Below are 17,978 nucleotides of genomic sequence, written 5' to 3' on the forward strand. Positions count from 1 at the left end.
CTGCCAATCTCCCTGATTGGTCAACACTACATGCACATAAAATTTAATAATCCATTTGTGCCTTCAATACCACTCCACTCTCTTCCACTTGGAATCATGTCATTCTGAGTCAGAATGGCTGTACCCACCAGACAAATTCTCTCCCAAGAAGATCTGATTTGCCAAATAGATAGAATTTCTTCCTTCGCCAGGCTGTTTGGACAACCTAACACCTACAGAAAATGATACATATCCAATAGGCTTATCACTAGGTGCCTTCCATAGTAGCAGCAGTATATAGTGGATAGGAGTCAATACTAATTATTATTCTTGAGGAAAATAATCCAAATGAGCCCTTCCAACTCTGAAATATTCTGAAAAAAATCCAATCCAATTGCATTTAAGCATTTTAACTCTTAGAAATCACTAAATGAAAAATTAAGCTCTGTGCAGAGAACTATTTGTTGAACTCTTCTGTTAACATACCTTCCTTTTCTCATCATACTCAGAATCAGCTCCCAGTATACTCTGAATGTCAGCATGAGGAAACTCATTTCTAAGAACATTCCTCACATGGTTCACAGTCAAAACTTCTCCTTCTTCTATTTCATGGTACATCTGTAAAATTACAAAACAGATAAAAGATGAAGGTATTCTACCTGCATATTACTATTAGTTTATCATAACAATATGAACCGTTTTCAGTAGAATATAGGATTTTCAATCAGAGCACTGATATACCTACTGTCCTAATTTTGGTCAATATCTGATATCGCAGAGGAAAGTATATCCAATGCTCTGGATCAGTTAGCAACACTTTTAATGGCTGAGAAGAATTCCATTTTACTTTCTATTCAGTTCTTAGCATCAACTTCAGAAACGAAAGACATGAACTAGAAGGTATGTCCCTCCCCAGGTTACAGAGATCTGTCTCCCTCCATCACAAGCAACCCTGTCATACAGTCTCACTTATACATTTGTCCAGCTCTCTCCCAAAACTGATTAAGTTGTTTGCACAAAAAATATTGGATAACTGATCCAGAACCTCACTCCACCAATGGTTAAACACCTAATTTCCAATCTGCAAACATTCAGTTACTTTTTACCCATATGTTCTTGTGTTAACACTGTCCTTCAGCTTACATACCTCTTTACCCATCCTCACATTTACTGCCCCCACACACCTCTTATGTATTTGTATAGAGTAATCATAACTCCCCTCTGTCTTCTTTTTTGCTAGGACACACAAGTCAAGCTCTTCTAGACTTCTCTCAGAAGACACCCCTTCCATTCCCTTGATCAACCTAGCAGCTTTTTGCTATACCTGTTCCAGTTTGAATTCATTTTTCTTGAGCATGGGTCAACAGAACTGAACACAATATTCCCAGTGAGGTCTTACAAGTACCTTGTACATTGGCATTAATACTTCTCTTTCTCTACTGCAAATGCCTCACCTGATAGGACTGCAATTGCCTTTCTCACAGCCACATCATACTGGTCACTTATAGTCACTGTATGATCAATCCACGCACCCGTGTCTATCCTTTACTATAATTTCCAACTCATCAACCCTCAGCTCATAGAAGACATTATTATTATTATAGCATAAATGCATGACACGTGTTATACTGAATTTCATTTAATTTTTGTCATTCTAACTTTCAAGTTCATCCAGATTTTCCAGTATAATATTCCAGTCCTCCTTTGTACTAAAAATGCATCTCATCTTTGTACCATCAGAAACTTTCACTAGCACACTTCCACTTTTTCCCCAAAGATCTTTAATACAAATATTGAAAAAGATCGATCCCAAGACTGACCACTGAAGAACTCCACTAGAAACTTCCCTTGAATTGGAGAGTTCATTTTCAGCATCACCAATTGTCTTCCGCCTTTCAGCTAGCTCCTTACCCACCTTATTATTCTTGCCCCATCTTCTCTAACTTAGTTCCCAGTTTGTGTAAAATGCTCCACTGATGTTCAAGTATATTAGAACTACTGTATTTCTCCCAACACCTTAACTTTCTGTGCCCTTACTCCTAGAGAAGGAATGGCACAGGACAGTGAGAAGGAAAAAAAAAAACATAATTATATATGCTAACAGAATTTTTAAAAATCTACTTGCATTCCATGCTTCTGCTTTTCTTGTTTGTTTGGTTTTTGTTAGGAGTTCTCACAGGGATCTTGTTCTTCAAATCAACCAATTTATCTTATCTAAGTCCCTAAATAATACCTACATTTTCCTCCTGAAGCCACATCAGACTTTTCTCACAATCTCCGAGCACGTAAGATTTCCATGTTCTTTGAGAGACATGAAAAGAATCAAGCAGACTAGGTAAACACTTATCTAGTCTGCCCCATTTTCTATTGCACTGAGGACAAGGGAAGTCTTCTACACCATAAGGAATAACCATTTTTTTTTTTTTGGAATACCATTACTCCATTGTGTGCCAGAATACAGATGAAAAAGCAGTCAAGAAAAGGCCATATAGAGTCCAGAACTATGACACCTCATGAAAATACTGACTACTGAAAGGTGTACGTTTACCTTCTTTTAATCCTTGAAGAAAACATGTAGGACAGACAGTACTACTAGAATGAATTTGTTTGAGGAATAGAAAAATATTTTTCAGTAAAGGATCCTGCAGCAAACTAATAGCCATGCCTAGAACAACTTTGTTTCCAACTGAAGACAGTTGTTGTTGCACAGTAAACATACCTTGCAATCACAAGGAGGGAAATATTTTGAATTTACAGGTAAGTGAAAGCTTTAAAATATATAAATGATTATTTTTATCTATTTACAGGTACTAACATTTATCATGGAGGTAAAAGCTTGAGCGGTATCAGATTCTTCTGTAATATAGTTAAAAGCTCTCAAAAGAGCTACTCCAGCATCCTCATTTCCATCAATTTCTTCATCAGTATTTAAGATGAAAACAAATCCAATTCTGTAGAGGAAAAAGATTCCCTATAAATATTAATTATCTGGATTTTTAAACCTTATTAAAAACAGACTGAAGATATTCTAACTTCTCATAATTGTTCAGATACAAACAATGCAACGCTTTTCTAACAATATCCGATAAGTTAATATATCAAGATTCAATGGTATAAAACATGTGTAGATATATATTAAAACTGTTTGTGCTATTTCCTCTAAAGTTAGGCAGAGAGGACTAAAAATGAAACAATGTTCTACAATATTATTGCTTTATATATTTTGTGGTCTCCAGACTATTTGTAACGTACAAAAGTATTATTTAATCTATACTGTGCTATCCATGTAATTCATAGAACTGAGAATACAAGTACAATGCAATGTTGATTGATTATGGTAAAAGTTCAATTGGAAATAAACAGCAAAACTGATCCGAGGAAAATATGGGTGCTTGAAGTACTTGATTTAAAAGCTCCATTTAAAATGTAGGTTCTATATGTTTTTACAGTGCAGCAATAACTCGGGCTGAGATCTGAATTCATCAACACTCCCTATCTCATTGTACTCCAACTGTGTGCATGCTTTTCAAAGGTTTTGCTTTAAATACTGCCCCACATGGATATCCAATAGCATTATTTCTGATGCTAATACCCAGGAAAGTGTTCCCAGTCTATTCTCCACAAGCTAGTATAGGATAACTATGCCCTACCAGACTTTGGAAAACTTACTCCTACAGTATGTTAAAAACACCAAGGCCTAGTTGGTAAGCCTAGTGGTATTTTTTTACACCACCGTGAAGGACAATTGAGTTAACTTCACATCTTTAACTTTCAGATTTGGAGAGGAAGATGTCGAAGTAGTATTGATCTAAAAGCAATTACTGTCAATTAACACTGAAATTTTACCTTACCTAAGTGGTATATTGTGATGATAGAATAATTCTGCCAGTTTCACAAATTCAGTTGCATGTTTCTGGACAGGATCAATCAACAGAATCTAACAGAAAAATACATTTTATAAATAACATATAATACATATAGTTACTTTTAGATTTAAATTCCAATGTAGCATAATGATTCCAAAAGGAATTATGCAGCTCTCTATTGTCATCTCAGAAATTCATCACAAGAAAATATTAGGAATACATATGAAAACAACTTCAGAGTTTATCCATTTGTACTAACAGCTGGACATTTTGAGATAAACACCAAGTAAATTTCATCACAGCTATACAACTTCCATTCTCTTTTTTAAATTTACAGAACTATATCTTTTTCATAAACTTACACCTGGTTCTGAATATGCTGTCCCTGCCTGCAATACATCTTCTTGAAAAATGAAATCACCAATGGGTAAATCAATATACAAAGCCTAAACAACAACAACAACAACAACTAGAAATAGTTTTATTTTGTAAAAAAAAAACAAAAAAAAAACAAAAACCCTCTACCAGTGTTCTCTCTAACTTTTTCCATCCATGGGCAGAATAAATTTTGTTCTGTGTACCAAAGTATATGTGGATGTGAAACATATGCCTCCAGCTGTCGGTGCTCTACTAATCAGCTGGGCAGCACCTGAATCTCTTCTGGGTAGATACCTAAGTGCTCAGCTGACAGGAAACACTGACCTTCACCTTTTTCCCAGCTGCACTTTTGTTTTTAGTTTTTGTTGTTGCTCTTGTTGATTTGTTTGTTTTACCTTGAATGCAAAATCATCCTAGTTTAGTGTTCATCATAATTTACTTCCTATTTAACATACACTACATATAACCACATTTTAGAAAAAACCTCAAAGCTTATTTTTTGACTAAAAAACTATGATGCCTTTTCCTGTGTTATAAAGTTTCTACAACGTAAGAGTTATGTGTACAAATATGCACACCTGGACTTTGTTACATATAGGCTGTGTCTACCATGCCCCCTTTGAAGAAGGGGCTAGTGTAATCAGCACGAGCAGGGAATAATAATGAGGTGCTGCGACAAATATGCAGTACTCGTTAGGCTAATTCTGACCACAGCAACTTGGAAGTTGCGAACTTCGAAGCACTGGCAAGCCGTGTGCCGCAGGCACTTTGAAGTACCCATGCACCTTCAAAGTGCCCTTACTTAAAAAATTTTTGGAGTAAGGGCACTTTGAAGTTGCATGGGAACTTTGAAGTGCCCGTGGCTACAAGGCATGCCGGCACTTTGAAATTTGCAACTTTGAAGTTGCCGTGGTGAGAATTAGCCTGATGAGGTGCTGCATATTCATCACAGGACCTCATTATTATTCCCAGCTCTCACTGATTACTCATGCCCCCTTCAAAGAAGGGGGCTAGTGTAAACACAGCCCTAGACACATGTATGAGCACACATTTTAATTATAAACATATACTTTTTTATTTTATATAGTGTTATGTGTTTATGGTTGTCATGCATTTTTATTACCATATTAATAATTTTGTTTTTAGCAGAATCTTTTTCCCACCTAGTTTTGTAACATGTATAAAACTGAAAAGACTGTCAGCTAGACACAATATACTTCACATCAAAACAACCAATTAAAATGAGCAATTGTTTGTAACTAAATATTTTGAACTCTTCTTCTTAACTATTTAGTTAATAATGAATTTAAACCAGGTAGTATTACCTTCAATATTTTATGTGTTAACATTTCACAAAAGTAACTTTGTTAATGGAACATATATTTAACACTGCATGGTTAAGACAGTAAAAAAATGGAGAATTTCCATTACAAGACCATGTTTTCTGTTATTTTTAACTTTGTCAAGCACGGTCTGAAATGTTCTGTATCATGTTTCTGCCTCACTAACATTCAAAACAGTTTAACTCTTTCTCAGAATTAGATCAGGGAAGAATATAGTATTTTCCGATGTTAAAAAATTCTTCCAACCATGTCACTGAAAAGTTGTAATACCTTCATGCTTTGTAGCAGAGTCTTGGGCTACATCTATACCAGAAGCATCTGCCTACAGACGTTATTGTTGGAAGATATGTTCTGCCAAAACTTCTCTCACCAGATCCCATCTACCCATAAAAGCGGATCAATCTTTTGACCTGTTCTGTTGACAAAAGGGCCCCCCTGAGCATCTACACAGCATTTTTGTCAACGGTTTTTGTTGACAAAACACATTTTGTGTGTTGATGCTCTGTGAGTTTTGTTGACAAAACACCAGTTTTGTCTACAAAACTCTCTAGTGTAGACGTACCCTTTAAGTTTAATTAGGGGACGGGCATCAGGGACATGTTTTTTCCCAAGCTCGTGAAAATTCACCCAAATATGGTCAAGTTTTTTCCCTCTGAAAAAGGCAGTTTTTTGCACCTACTCAGTAGCAAATTATTAGAATTTAGAGGCTAAATTCTTCAAAGCTTCTGTTTGTAACAAGCATGCTCGAACACAGGGTCACTAGACTGAGAAAGAGTTTGCCACCAGTTGTTTCTCTCCACAGCCACAGGGCACTGGACGCAGGAACTAAGAGGAGAGAGAGGGCACCAGCAGCACTAATTTTGGAGCTTCCTAACTTTTAAGTGCTTTACTTTGCAAATTTTACATTCTTTTGATGTGATGTTACATATAATAAATAAAATAGAATTTCCAACACATGGGCATGCTAGGCAGTTAATTCTACTCATTTAACAATGATGGAGGCAATTCAAGCTTCCCTCCACCTCCTCCCCTATTTGCGACCACATTCTTTCTTTGAGTTCACACTCCTTTTGCTGGACTGCAGCAAAATTGCATTTTAACCAGTTTATTCTCCTTCCATCTGAGAAAGTGCAAAAATGTCAGAGTGTATTGCCCAATATTTATATCTGGTCACATCCCCATGCTGCCATGGGGCAGGTGAGGGCTCCAGCTCCAGCCCGTGCACTGCCATGGGGCAGACAAAGGCTCTGGTTACCAGCCCTGCGCTGCTTGGGCAGACAGGGGCTCTGGTTCCCGGAATACACTACCGAGGAGCAAACAGGGTCTGCGGCCCAACCTTGCGGACCCGAGAATGCTGGTCTGGCCCCAGACCTGGGATTCTCTGGTCCTGGAACATCAGGGTCACAGACGTTGCTGGATGAGAGAATACCAGATTTAACTGATGTGAGCTGTACACTAGAAAATTTTAACTCAGATCTCAAGGGCCTAAATGAAAAGTGGGAATTTCCAAAAAAACAAAACCTAAATGCAATGCTATAAATTTCCTCATAACATATAAGATCCATACATAGTTCCGTCCATACACGAGGCAGCAATGCATGAATATTCTCATAATGGAAGTAACTTAAAACTTACCAAATTATACAAATTGCGCCTAATTTGATGTATACCTCCTGGAAAGGTCTGCTTAAGCAATTCCTGGAAACTTGTGGGCCATTTGTTGTAGAAGTGATCATCTTCTATGTTATTAGCCCACTAAAAAAAGCAATACAAACCATGTGCATAATTCAAGGACACAAAGGTTTACCACTGGATCAAATACTTATAGGCAAAGCCATGCTAACAAACACTATTTTCTTACAAAAAGCTTCTTTCTAAACAGAGAGTAACAGAAAATAGACCCTCAAATATAACAAAAGAGAAATCCTGATTTGTTGCTGTATTTAACACCTTAAATATGTACAATTGTAAAGCCTGCTCTAACTTTAAATGTTTTCCTAGTATATCTACAGCAGCAAAACGTTGCTAATGTAGACGCAGCCTGTATTTGCAAAAAAATTACCCACACAAGTTGGGTGAGTGAAATATGTTATGCTTGTAAAAGTACTTTTACGCCACATTAATCACAGCTATACCAGCCATTTTGTTAGATATAAATGTCAACAAAAATTACTTCCTAACTGAAAGCACTATATGAACACAAATGTCGAGTGCAGACCTGGCCAAAGTTAAGTTTATTTGAAAAAACAGAAGTTGTCACCAAAATATTTTGTGTTTATTATCATTTATATCCATGTTTAAACGTGCTTAAAACTTTTTGACTTCACTTAAAAACTATTTATGCTCAATTGCTCTGTTGCGCATATTGAGTATGCTACTGAAGTATATAAAATAGGTTAGTGGGACTTGTTAAAATAGCAGAATTTCATTAACTGTGGTAAAATATGACGGCATATAATGATTAAAAATTAAATACAGCTAGCATATCAAATGTCCTGAAAATGCGGAGAAGCATGATTACTTTTAGGTTACCTTCTTTAATTCAAACCCTTAGCTTTCTGAATTAATATATGTAATGAAACATTGATTTAACAGAACCAAGGAAAACGAAAAAAATATCTTTAATTGACATGACCTTTATGCTATCAGAAGAAGTATATTATTAAAATTCTATGCTGCTGAATGACTAAAACCAATCTGAATTCTTGCAGAGCAGAAAAGTTATATAAAACAGGTAAAATAAATGCTTATCACTCATGGGAATACATAAATTGTGCCACTACGGATACACCTACATTATGAAACAAATTCAAATTTAAGGCGGTTAGCTCAATATTACCATGTAACTGTCTTCAATGTAAATACCATTAGCTTGATTTAGGAAGCACTAATATCGATGGCATAATATTCTCGAAACTGGCTGGGTGTAGCATCAAGTTCGAATTTAAATGTTAGAATGAAGGCCAGTGTGGAAGCGCCATGTCTTTGAATTAGATACATTAGCCCCAGAGCTGTTCTGTGTGTATCCCACAACCCCCACAGTGCTCCATTCTGTCTCCTTCCATCTCTGCTGCTCTCCAGGTGCACAGGAATTAGGTAACAGGAAGACCATGAATTTGCAAAGCTGTAGGGTCATGCTTGTGTGAGAGGCTGAGAAAATTCTTTCTGTCTTTGCTGTTACTTCAGTTCTGGTTCTGTCTCTACCTCTGCAAGCTGAGAACTTGTTTTCTTTTTCCTTCTTCTTCTTTTTTTTTTTTCTGAGCTGGTGCAAGCCCCTGTTCTGCCACACCACGTGTCAGCCAGGCTGTTAGGGGCATCATGCTTGTATAAGAGGCGCAGAAACTTCTTTCCTGTGCTTTACTTTTGTGCAGTGCACCCCCACCTTCCCCACAGGTGCCATGAAGTTGGGGTCTTTCACACACACAACCACATCAAGTGGCAAGCCCCCACCCTATAAGGCTCACTCCAGAGGCTAAGATTCAGGGGATCACAATCATCCACCCCTCCGGGACACCCAGCCGAGCCTCCTCCAGCTGAGTCTCACCCAAGCCCCAGGACTTCACAGCCGGTACATATAGGACAAGCGGGATGTTGCCAGGGATGGGGATGGGACCTATCAGGAACAGCCCCGCAGTCCACACACCTGGGGAAGGGGGAGAGAACACAGCCCAACCCTCACCTAGCAGGAACCCCTGGGCACCTGGGATCCCACAGGGCTCACAGGCCATCAGGCGGCAGGGGAGTGGGGTGGGGGCCAGTGCAGCAGGGGTCCTTGCCCCCCCATCCCCTCATGTCTCCACAGGTCCATCATCAGGAAGGTGCCACAGCCCACCGGAGCAGGCCGCAGCCACAGGGGGCTGAGTAGCTTCCCCATCGCCCCAGCCTACATCCCACCTATGGCTGTGGCAGGGCCTCCCACAGATGGCACTGAAAGGAGAAGGTGGCCACCAACTGGGCAATTGTATGGGAGATGACTGGGGTGCTCTAAGACTGGCTGGTGATGGAGTGGGACATGTGGGTGTGGCTGGCCAGCAGACTGGAAACTGTGGCCCAGGCCTTGGCCATCTGCCTTATCCAACCACTCGCTCCTCACCAGCCCAGCCTGCAGCTGCCCCCCCCACAGCTGCCTATCTCCCAGCAGAACTGTCACCATCCACCCGGCTCTAGCTGGGTTGGTGGCTACTGGCTGAGGTGGGCACACCTGGCCCAGCTCCAGTGGCACCCCCCTGCACACCGTAAGGAGGCTGAGCCTGTGGCACCTCCACCCCAGCCCTACCTCCCTGTGGTCCTGGCCCCATCACAGCCCCACAGGGGATCCCAGACCCAGGGCAGTAGGGGCAGCCATGGCCGACATGGCTCCCAGCCCCCCCACACCCCTGGCGACTGAGCCTTCCCCACCTAGCCCCACTCCTCCTTCCTGCGGAACGTTCCCCCACATGCACTCTGAATAGTTTCACATATTGCTCTGTTTGGTTTTGCACGACGAGTTTATTCCCCCGACAGTAAAGTTTGATGTTCTCACCCTAACTCTGTGTCCCCAGTGTTTGGTGGGAGAACTGGGAGACTGGCGGTGTGGTGAGTGGCTGGGAGGGTCAGGGCAGACCCTGTCCCCATCCCTCTGTGCCTCACAGCATGGGGCAGCAGGCAGCTACTCATACAGGGCCCCCAAGTCTGCAGCCTAGCCCTGGATGAAGGGGTCCTGCCAGCCCTCCAAGAGGTTGTGGAGGGCGCAGAAGGCGGTGATGACCATGGGGACATTCATGAGGCTGACATCCAGCCTGGTGAGGAGGCAGTGAAACCTCCCTTTCAGCCTCCCAAATGGTCGCTTGTTCGTACCCCTGGTATGGTTGAGGTGACTGTAAAAGGTGCCCTGGGCCAGTGTGGTGCGTCCAGTATAGGGCTGCGTGAGTCAGGAGTGCAGCAGATATGTGGCATTGGCCACGATGCAGGGGACCATCATGATGTCCCTGAGCTGGAGCTACTGCAGGGGGACAGACGTGTCCTCCTGTATCCGATGTCCCAGCCACAAATTCTGGAACACCCGGGCATCATGGACCCTGCCCAGCCACCCCATGCACATGTCCAGGAAACGGCCCCTCATGTCCACCAGGCCCTGGTGTACCACCAAGTGGTACCCCTTCCTCTTATTGTAGGCATCCCCACTGTAGTCTGCAGCCTGGATCACCACACGCATCCCCTCTAGAGCTCCGAAAAAACTGGGGGAACCCAGGTCCACAAACCCAGCAAGGGCACCATCCAGGTCCCCCAGGGTCACAACTCATGGCACGAGCACCCTGTTGATGGCTTGGATGACTCGCAGGGGGAAGGAAGACACGTCCATGAATGGCAGACCGAGAGGCCCCCACTACATCCTGCCCATCAGGGGCCCCTGTCCCCTGCCTGGTAACTCTCTCCCCAGAGTGGGTCCATGGAGGGGGCCAGACATACCTCAATCCTCACCACTCTAACAGTGGCTTTGCTGATGCTGAATTGGTGGCCAATGGACTGGAGGCTGTCGGGGGTGGCCAGCTGCCACAGGGCAATGGCCACCCTCTTTTGCACCAGAAGTGCTGGCTGCATCTGTGTGTCTAAGTGCTGGAGGCCTAGGGCAAGCGAGTGGCAGAGGTCTTCAAATGTCTGGCAGGTCATTCTGAAGTTCCCTAGCCACTGTTTGTCCTTCCAGTCCTCCAGCACCAGCCAGTCCCACCACTCGCTGCTGGTGGTGAAAGCCCACTGGCACCGGATCAGAGTGGTCCAGGGGAGATGCAGCAGTGCCATGGCCAGGGCCTGCAGGCTGGATCCCAGGTGGGCGACCCAGTTGCACCATTGGAAGATGAGGGCAACCAGCATGGCCAGCAGCCTGGTCAGGGTTGAGAGGACCTTGTCCTCGGGGAGGCTAGGAGCAGGCATGTCCCTTGCTCTTCTCTCCAGCACGTGCTCTGCTGCTGTCTGCAGCCTGGCAGCCTTGAGCATGTGCAGAGTGGGGGTGTTGGGAGGGGCCATTTAAGGGGTCGGCTGGTTGCAAGCCCGGAAGGACTTGTCAGCCTTGTGACCCCCTGCCTGCATCATTTCCTGGCCCCTTACTTTGAAGTAGGGGCTAATTGTATGTAGACGTTTAACTTCAAAGTAGGGGGAAACCTACTTCAAAGTAATGGAGGGTGCATTTTGTGTGTAGACACTCTGCTTCGAAGTTGTTTTGTAGCGTAGACATAGACTGTGTTTTTCCTGAAGGTAACAACATACTGTCAATTAATACTACTGTGAAATGTGCGTATTAACACTATATAAGGAATCATGGCTATTCACTGACAAACAGCTGTAGTCTCCCCAGACAGTAGGGTATGTCACAGATATCTGTCTCTTCCATAAATTAACCATGTTGGAATCAAACAAGGGAAGTCTGATTCATGGGATGGGAAGCCCAGAGAAAAGGAAGAACACAATGAGGACAGCCTGCCTCTTAAAGCAAGTTCACTGAACTTTGGGAGAGAGAAGCAAGGAGAAGCCATCTTTAACATCCACCACAGGACAGACTTAAGAAACTTGAGCTTTTGTAAGCAGACAAAATGGGTCCTTCGACCAAGAGGAGGATGAAGTCTCTGGAACTGAATATAGGTAACAAACCTGCTTAGATAAACAATTTTCACCTAAGATGACACTTAAAGCATTTTGCACTATCTTGGAAGGTCCTGATTAAGGAGAAAATCAGCTATGGCTGGGAAAAGAAGTGTGACTGGTGAGAAAAACCATATTGAATAAAGCTTATTTCTTGCTAGATAAAGTTTTAGATCTTTAGAAGCATATTTAGTTTTGTTTTAATTGTAACTTTCGATATTCAAACCGTATGCTTACTTATACTTAATTTACTTAATCTTAAATATATTTTGTTAATAAGCTTATTGTTACCATAAATCAGCTCAGTGCTGCATTCAAAGGCAAGGGTATATATGCCTCTAGTTAAATTAATAAGTGGTGGTGTGTTCTGTAACTTTAAAGGAATAAATGAAACATATTATTTCTCTGAAATAGAGTGGGGTGGATATTGCAGACCCTAAGGTTCTTGGATAATCTGGGACTGAGAGTGAGTTCAGATCATCCTGAAAATAGCTAGCAAAGCTGACAGAAGCCAGAGTGGGACTGCAGACAGGCTTCCGCAGTAAGAGCTGCTGAACCAGAGTTCTCTGGCACAGACACTCACGGTGTGACCTGTCTGCTGGCTGTGAGCAGCTACGGTTGGAAACTACCACAGCAAGGCTGTGGCCACACTTGGCCAAAACTCCGAAATGGCCATGCAAATGGCCATTTTGGAGATTACTAATGAGGTGCTGAATTGAATATTCAGTGCCCTATTAGTGTTAGGACACTTCCGGCCTCGGCTCTTGGAAAGCGTCGCTTTCGAACACTCGCGGCTCGGCACAGCTACATTGGGGTCCTTTTTGAAAGGACCCCGCACCTTTAGAAATCCCCTTATTCCTCTCAGCGGAGGGGAATATGGGGATTTCGAAAGGTGTGGGGTCCTTTTGAAAAGGACCCTCGTGTACCCGCGCCGAGCTGCGAGCGGTTGAAAGCAGCACTTTCGAAGTGCTGTGGCCAGAAGTGTCCTAATGCTAATGAGGTCCTGAATATTCAATTCAGCACCTCATTAGTAATCTTTGAAATGGCAGTTTGCATGGCCATTTCGAAGTTTTGGCCAAGTGTGTCCACAGCCCAAATAACTGTGAGGCACCCAAGGTTACAAGGTAGGAGGCGACAACCCCTTAGTGTTCTGAACTGAACCCACTAGACTGTGACAATAATATAAGTTGCAATAAACAAAAAACTAAAATTTGCTCAGTTATTATTAGTCTTCAATATAGAAGCAATTTGGCATTCCATGAGATTTTTTCTTTTCAAGTTTTTCCTCAATTAAAAGACACATAGCATTTGTCACTGCAGACGGTTCTTTAATTGTTTTTTCATGGAAGCCTAGGCATTGTAAATAAATTAAAGAATGAAATATGAAGCTTTCAGATAAGGAATGATTAATATTTAATGCTTTTTTCTATGTATACACAGAGCTTCTAAAGCAAAGTATACCAAATTCTTTGACAGAGCTTAAAAAAAAGACAGAGGGCTTCGTGGGTAAAACAGGGGTGCAGGAGTCAAAATTTCCGGATCCTATTCCTGACTGTCACTGAATTATTGAGTACTTATTGGCAGACAATCTCTGTGGCTTATCTCCTTCTTCTGTAAAATGGGTTTCACAGTCATCTGCCACAGAAAAATATGGTGAAGCTAAATTCATATTTGGTACAGACCTCAGATAGTCAAGATAAACATCCTTTTTAAGTGTAGATATGATTGTTCAACAGTGTAGTTGTACTCAGAGTAGACATTTAACACTTACTCTGAACTAGCGTAAACCCTTGCACATTCCAGAACTAGCTGCTCCAAGAAACAGTCATTAATAGTGTCCAGAGACTGTATCTCAAAATCCTGTCCTGAGGCAACATGTACTTGTTTATGCTGTATAGACAGGCATCCACATTTGTATCCCGAAATAGAAACCCCATAGCCAAACACTGCAATCAAAATATCAGAACTATTCTGATTGTGGTATTTCGTTCCCACCACCGCTCACTGTGAGAGGGACAGAGAGAAGTTCGAAATAAGTTATTTTGAGATAGTACTAGTCAAAAACATTAAGGCTAATAGAACAGAACAGAAAATATATAAGGAGAAGACATATAACTCAAAAACACAAAATGACAAATGCTGTCATCATTATATACAACAAATTTAGAATTAAGTGTTTACTCACTATTATCGAAGAGTGACGAATATCTAAAGCACAACTGTCATCCACAGGATGGATCTGTAATCTCATAAATTTTCTGAAGGCATCCTCTTTGATTCCAAGGTCATGAAGGCCATGAAGCACTTTTCCTTCCACTTTCAGAGTTTCCAAAATACTTTGTATTAAAACAGAATGCAAGTTTTATACACATACCCCGCCCTTTATAATGACATATTTAGCAAACTATGTTCCAAAAGTTGGAGGAAGAAATAGATATTTTTGGTGTTATATGTTAAAAATGCCTTCCTCTTGAAATCAAAGGCTTGAAACTAGATTTTAAAAAGGTAATTATTATTTTAAACTCCTTTCCAAAAAGCATTAAGACATGGTTTAACTACATTTATAATTTTTTTTCTAGAGATCAGTAATGGGTAAGGCAAGAAGTTTGTACCAGGAAATAGATGAAGTCACAGCTTTGTCAATCACAAAATCCAAGAATTCTAATTTATCTGAAAAATAAGGTACAGCAAACTTTTCCCCAAATATATTAAACTTTTTTTAAAAAAATGTATTAAATACACATTACATGCATTCAACTAGGAAAAATCCATAAATCGCACTGAATAATCATACAAAGTTTTTAATAATTATACAAGGCCTTTTTTGAAAAAAATGGTTACCTGAACTCTCACATAATTTCGAAACACATTTTTTATATAAACAAAAGAAGCACCCTGAAAGAGTCATAATCTTTGTTGACCAAATTAAGGATGACAGCGGAACATCACTTATGTACTTGGATCATATTTAGAAAAAATTTTGTTACAATAAAGTAATACACTTTTTTAAACACAGGAAAGCCGAAGAAGCTCAATACAGGACAACTGAGTAACCAATTTTAAGTAATGTTTCCTGAACTGCCACTGACTAGCCCTTCTCTGCTTGATTTAATTAGTCAACAGCCAAGCCATGAGCTGCTGGAACAAAAGGTCTGTCTGGAAGAAGAGGTGAAGACTCTGAAGAATGGGTCAAGAGTTGGAGGAACCAAAAACCAGCACTATCTCGAGTAAACCGGCATGATAAGAATTAAATTGGTATGCTCTGTTTCAATATGAGAATCACTTGTTGGGCAAATGAACTAGGGGTAATGGAAAACATGAGACTTGATCCTCCTCTCCAAAGAAGGGTGTTGCTCTATGAACCTGAAATGTTATCTATTCAGCAACAATATTGACAGCATGTATTGTAGTCTTTCATTGTACTTCAGACTTGAAAGATGGACCTGAACATGATGTTCTTGAGGGACCATTCGTGATTCTGAGAAAATCTCCTGTTAAGATGATCCGGCAACTGATGTTGGGAGCCTGGTTAGAGAGCAATGCCTTCCTTGATGTAAAAATCCCAGATTTATGCCTTCTGACAAAGAGGACTAGAACATGTCCCTCCCTGTCTGCTTAGGTAGTATGCAGTGGTTGCATTGTCAGTCAACGGCAGGATCAGTAACCCCAAGAAGTGAGGGAGAAAAGCATGGGAAGCTTTGTGAATTGCCCAGAGATTAAGGACACAGGATCACAAAACCACAGAATCACATGGTTAGCAGTATTGCAAGGGTCATCTAGTACAGAAGTCTTCAACCCGTGTGTCTGCAGACCATATCTAAGAGGTCTGTGAAAAACTGTGTCATATAACAGTGGTTTTCAACTTGTGGTCCACAGATCCTTGGTGCTCCACAGACTATGTCTAAGACTTCCACGGCGTCCACACTACCATCTGAAACTTGGCTTGGGGTGGGCTGCAAAGAAAAAAAATATCTAACCCCTGGTCAAGATGCAGCGTTTGTTGTGTCTAAATCATTGAAAAAAGAGGGCTAGCCAGCCTCTTTTTTGAAATCTCTAAAGATTCAACTACTTCCTTAGGCAGTTTGCCCCAATGTCCTCTTGCTAATACAGTTAAGAAGATTTTCCTAAGATTTACTCTAAATCCACCATGTTGTAGTTTGAATCCACTGCCTGTTGTCCTGTCCTCTGTGGTAAAAGAGAACAAATTCGCCCCATCTTTTTTATGTCACCCTTTCAAGTATTTAAATCAGCTATCATGTCCCGCGCCTTAATCTGTTGTTCACACTAAACATGCCCAGTTCCTTCAGTCTTTGCTCATATGACCTGAAATCCAATCCTTTGCTCACCTTTATTAGTTGCCTCTGGATCCTTTCCAGCTTCTACACCCTTTTTATACATTTGTGACCAAAACTAGGCACAGTACTCCAGCTAAGGCTTAACCAGTGCTGAGTAAAACGGTATTATAGTGTGAACCGCTAAAATCTGGGACACTCTGGTCTGGCAACATCCATGGTCCAGCAGGACCACAGATGTTCTGGGACCAGAGAACCACGTTGGCTGGGAAAGTGGGAAAACTGAGAGACCAGCAGTTGGGAGACCTGGCTGGTGCAGCCACACCCAAGCTGGCAGCCGGGGGGAGGAGATAGTGGCTGGGGAGCTGTGGCATGACAGCCACAGACAGGGAGCATCAGCCCAGGAGCTGCATCCATGGCTGGGAAGCCACTGGCCTTGGGCGAGGGCTGGGAAGTGGCTGGCCCATGAATGGGAAGCTAGCAGCCAGGTCCAGGGAAATGGGTCTGGAACTGGGGAGCCAGCAGCCAGGAAACAAGCAGACCATGGACAGTCTCAACCATGGCTAAAGCGTGAAGCCAGCAGACATGTCCAGAAAGTCAGGGCTGGGTCCAGGGAGCTGCAGCTGGGACTAGGAAGTTGGCAGCTCACAGCTGGCTGGGGCAAGAAGACACAAAGGCTTGGGGGGCAAATTAAAGCCTGTGGCCAGGAGAAAGGGTGGAAAGCCAGCAAAAGAGCATTGACCTCCCCTGGTCTGGCAAAATCCCTGGTCCAGGACCACTCAGGTCACAAGCGTGCTGGACAAAGGAGGTCAAACTTATACCACCTCCCATCACTTATATGCTATACCTCTGTTAATGTAACCAACAAATACATTTCCTTTTCTTGCAACAGAATCACATTTGTTGACTCCTGTTGAGGTTGTGATTCACTACAATTCCCTTATCCCTCTCAGAAGTTCTGCTGCCAAGCCTGTTATCTCTCATGTTGTATTTGTCCATTTCATTTTTCTTCCCTAAGTATATCAACTTACATTTGTCTTTGTTGAATTTAATTTTGTTGTCAGTAGGCCTGTTCAAAATTTATAATTTCTTTGAATGTTAATTCTACCAAGTGTTTGAAATCTGTCCCCTCCCAGCTTTGTATTATCTGCAAATTTGATCAGTATGCTCTCTATTCCTACATCCAAGTAATTAAATAAAGACGTTAAATAACATGAGACCCAGAATGGATCCCCGTGGAATCCCATTTAAGACCCCTTTCCCACTCAACATCTTTCCATTAATTACTTTGTGTACAGCTGTTTAACCAATTATATATCCATTTAATTGTAGTTCTGCTGAGCAGTACTCCAGTTTACCTATGATTATGTCATGGATCACTTTGTCAAAAGCCTTAATACAATTTAGCTATATTATGTCCACCACATTCCCTCAAGCCACCAAATTAGTTGCCATTTCAAATAAGAAAAATCAAGATCTTTTTTGGCCATGATTTATTTTTAGAA

General features: G+C 41.6%; 1 protein-coding gene across 2 annotated transcripts in view; it reads right to left on the reverse strand.

The window, feature by feature from the left end:
* UGGT2 (UDP-glucose glycoprotein glucosyltransferase 2) overlaps positions 1–17,978 on the reverse strand; it is a 222,270-nt gene that overhangs the window by 134,185 nt on the left and 70,107 nt on the right. For both annotated transcript variants that reach the window (XM_074989263.1, XM_074989273.1), the window contains 5 exons: positions 14,367–14,517; positions 7,202–7,321; positions 3,831–3,916; positions 2,795–2,930; positions 466–597 (listed from right to left, as the gene is read on the reverse strand). In XM_074989263.1, the coding sequence (XP_074845364.1) occupies positions 466–597; positions 2,795–2,930; positions 3,831–3,916; positions 7,202–7,321; positions 14,367–14,517 (625 nt within the window). The remainder of the gene's footprint in view (positions 1–465; positions 598–2,794; positions 2,931–3,830; positions 3,917–7,201; positions 7,322–14,366; positions 14,518–17,978) is intronic.

Source organism: Carettochelys insculpta, chromosome 1, assembly GCF_033958435.1.
Source record: "Carettochelys insculpta isolate YL-2023 chromosome 1, ASM3395843v1, whole genome shotgun sequence".
In the NCBI taxonomy this organism is placed as follows: domain Eukaryota; kingdom Metazoa; phylum Chordata; order Testudines; family Carettochelyidae; genus Carettochelys; species Carettochelys insculpta.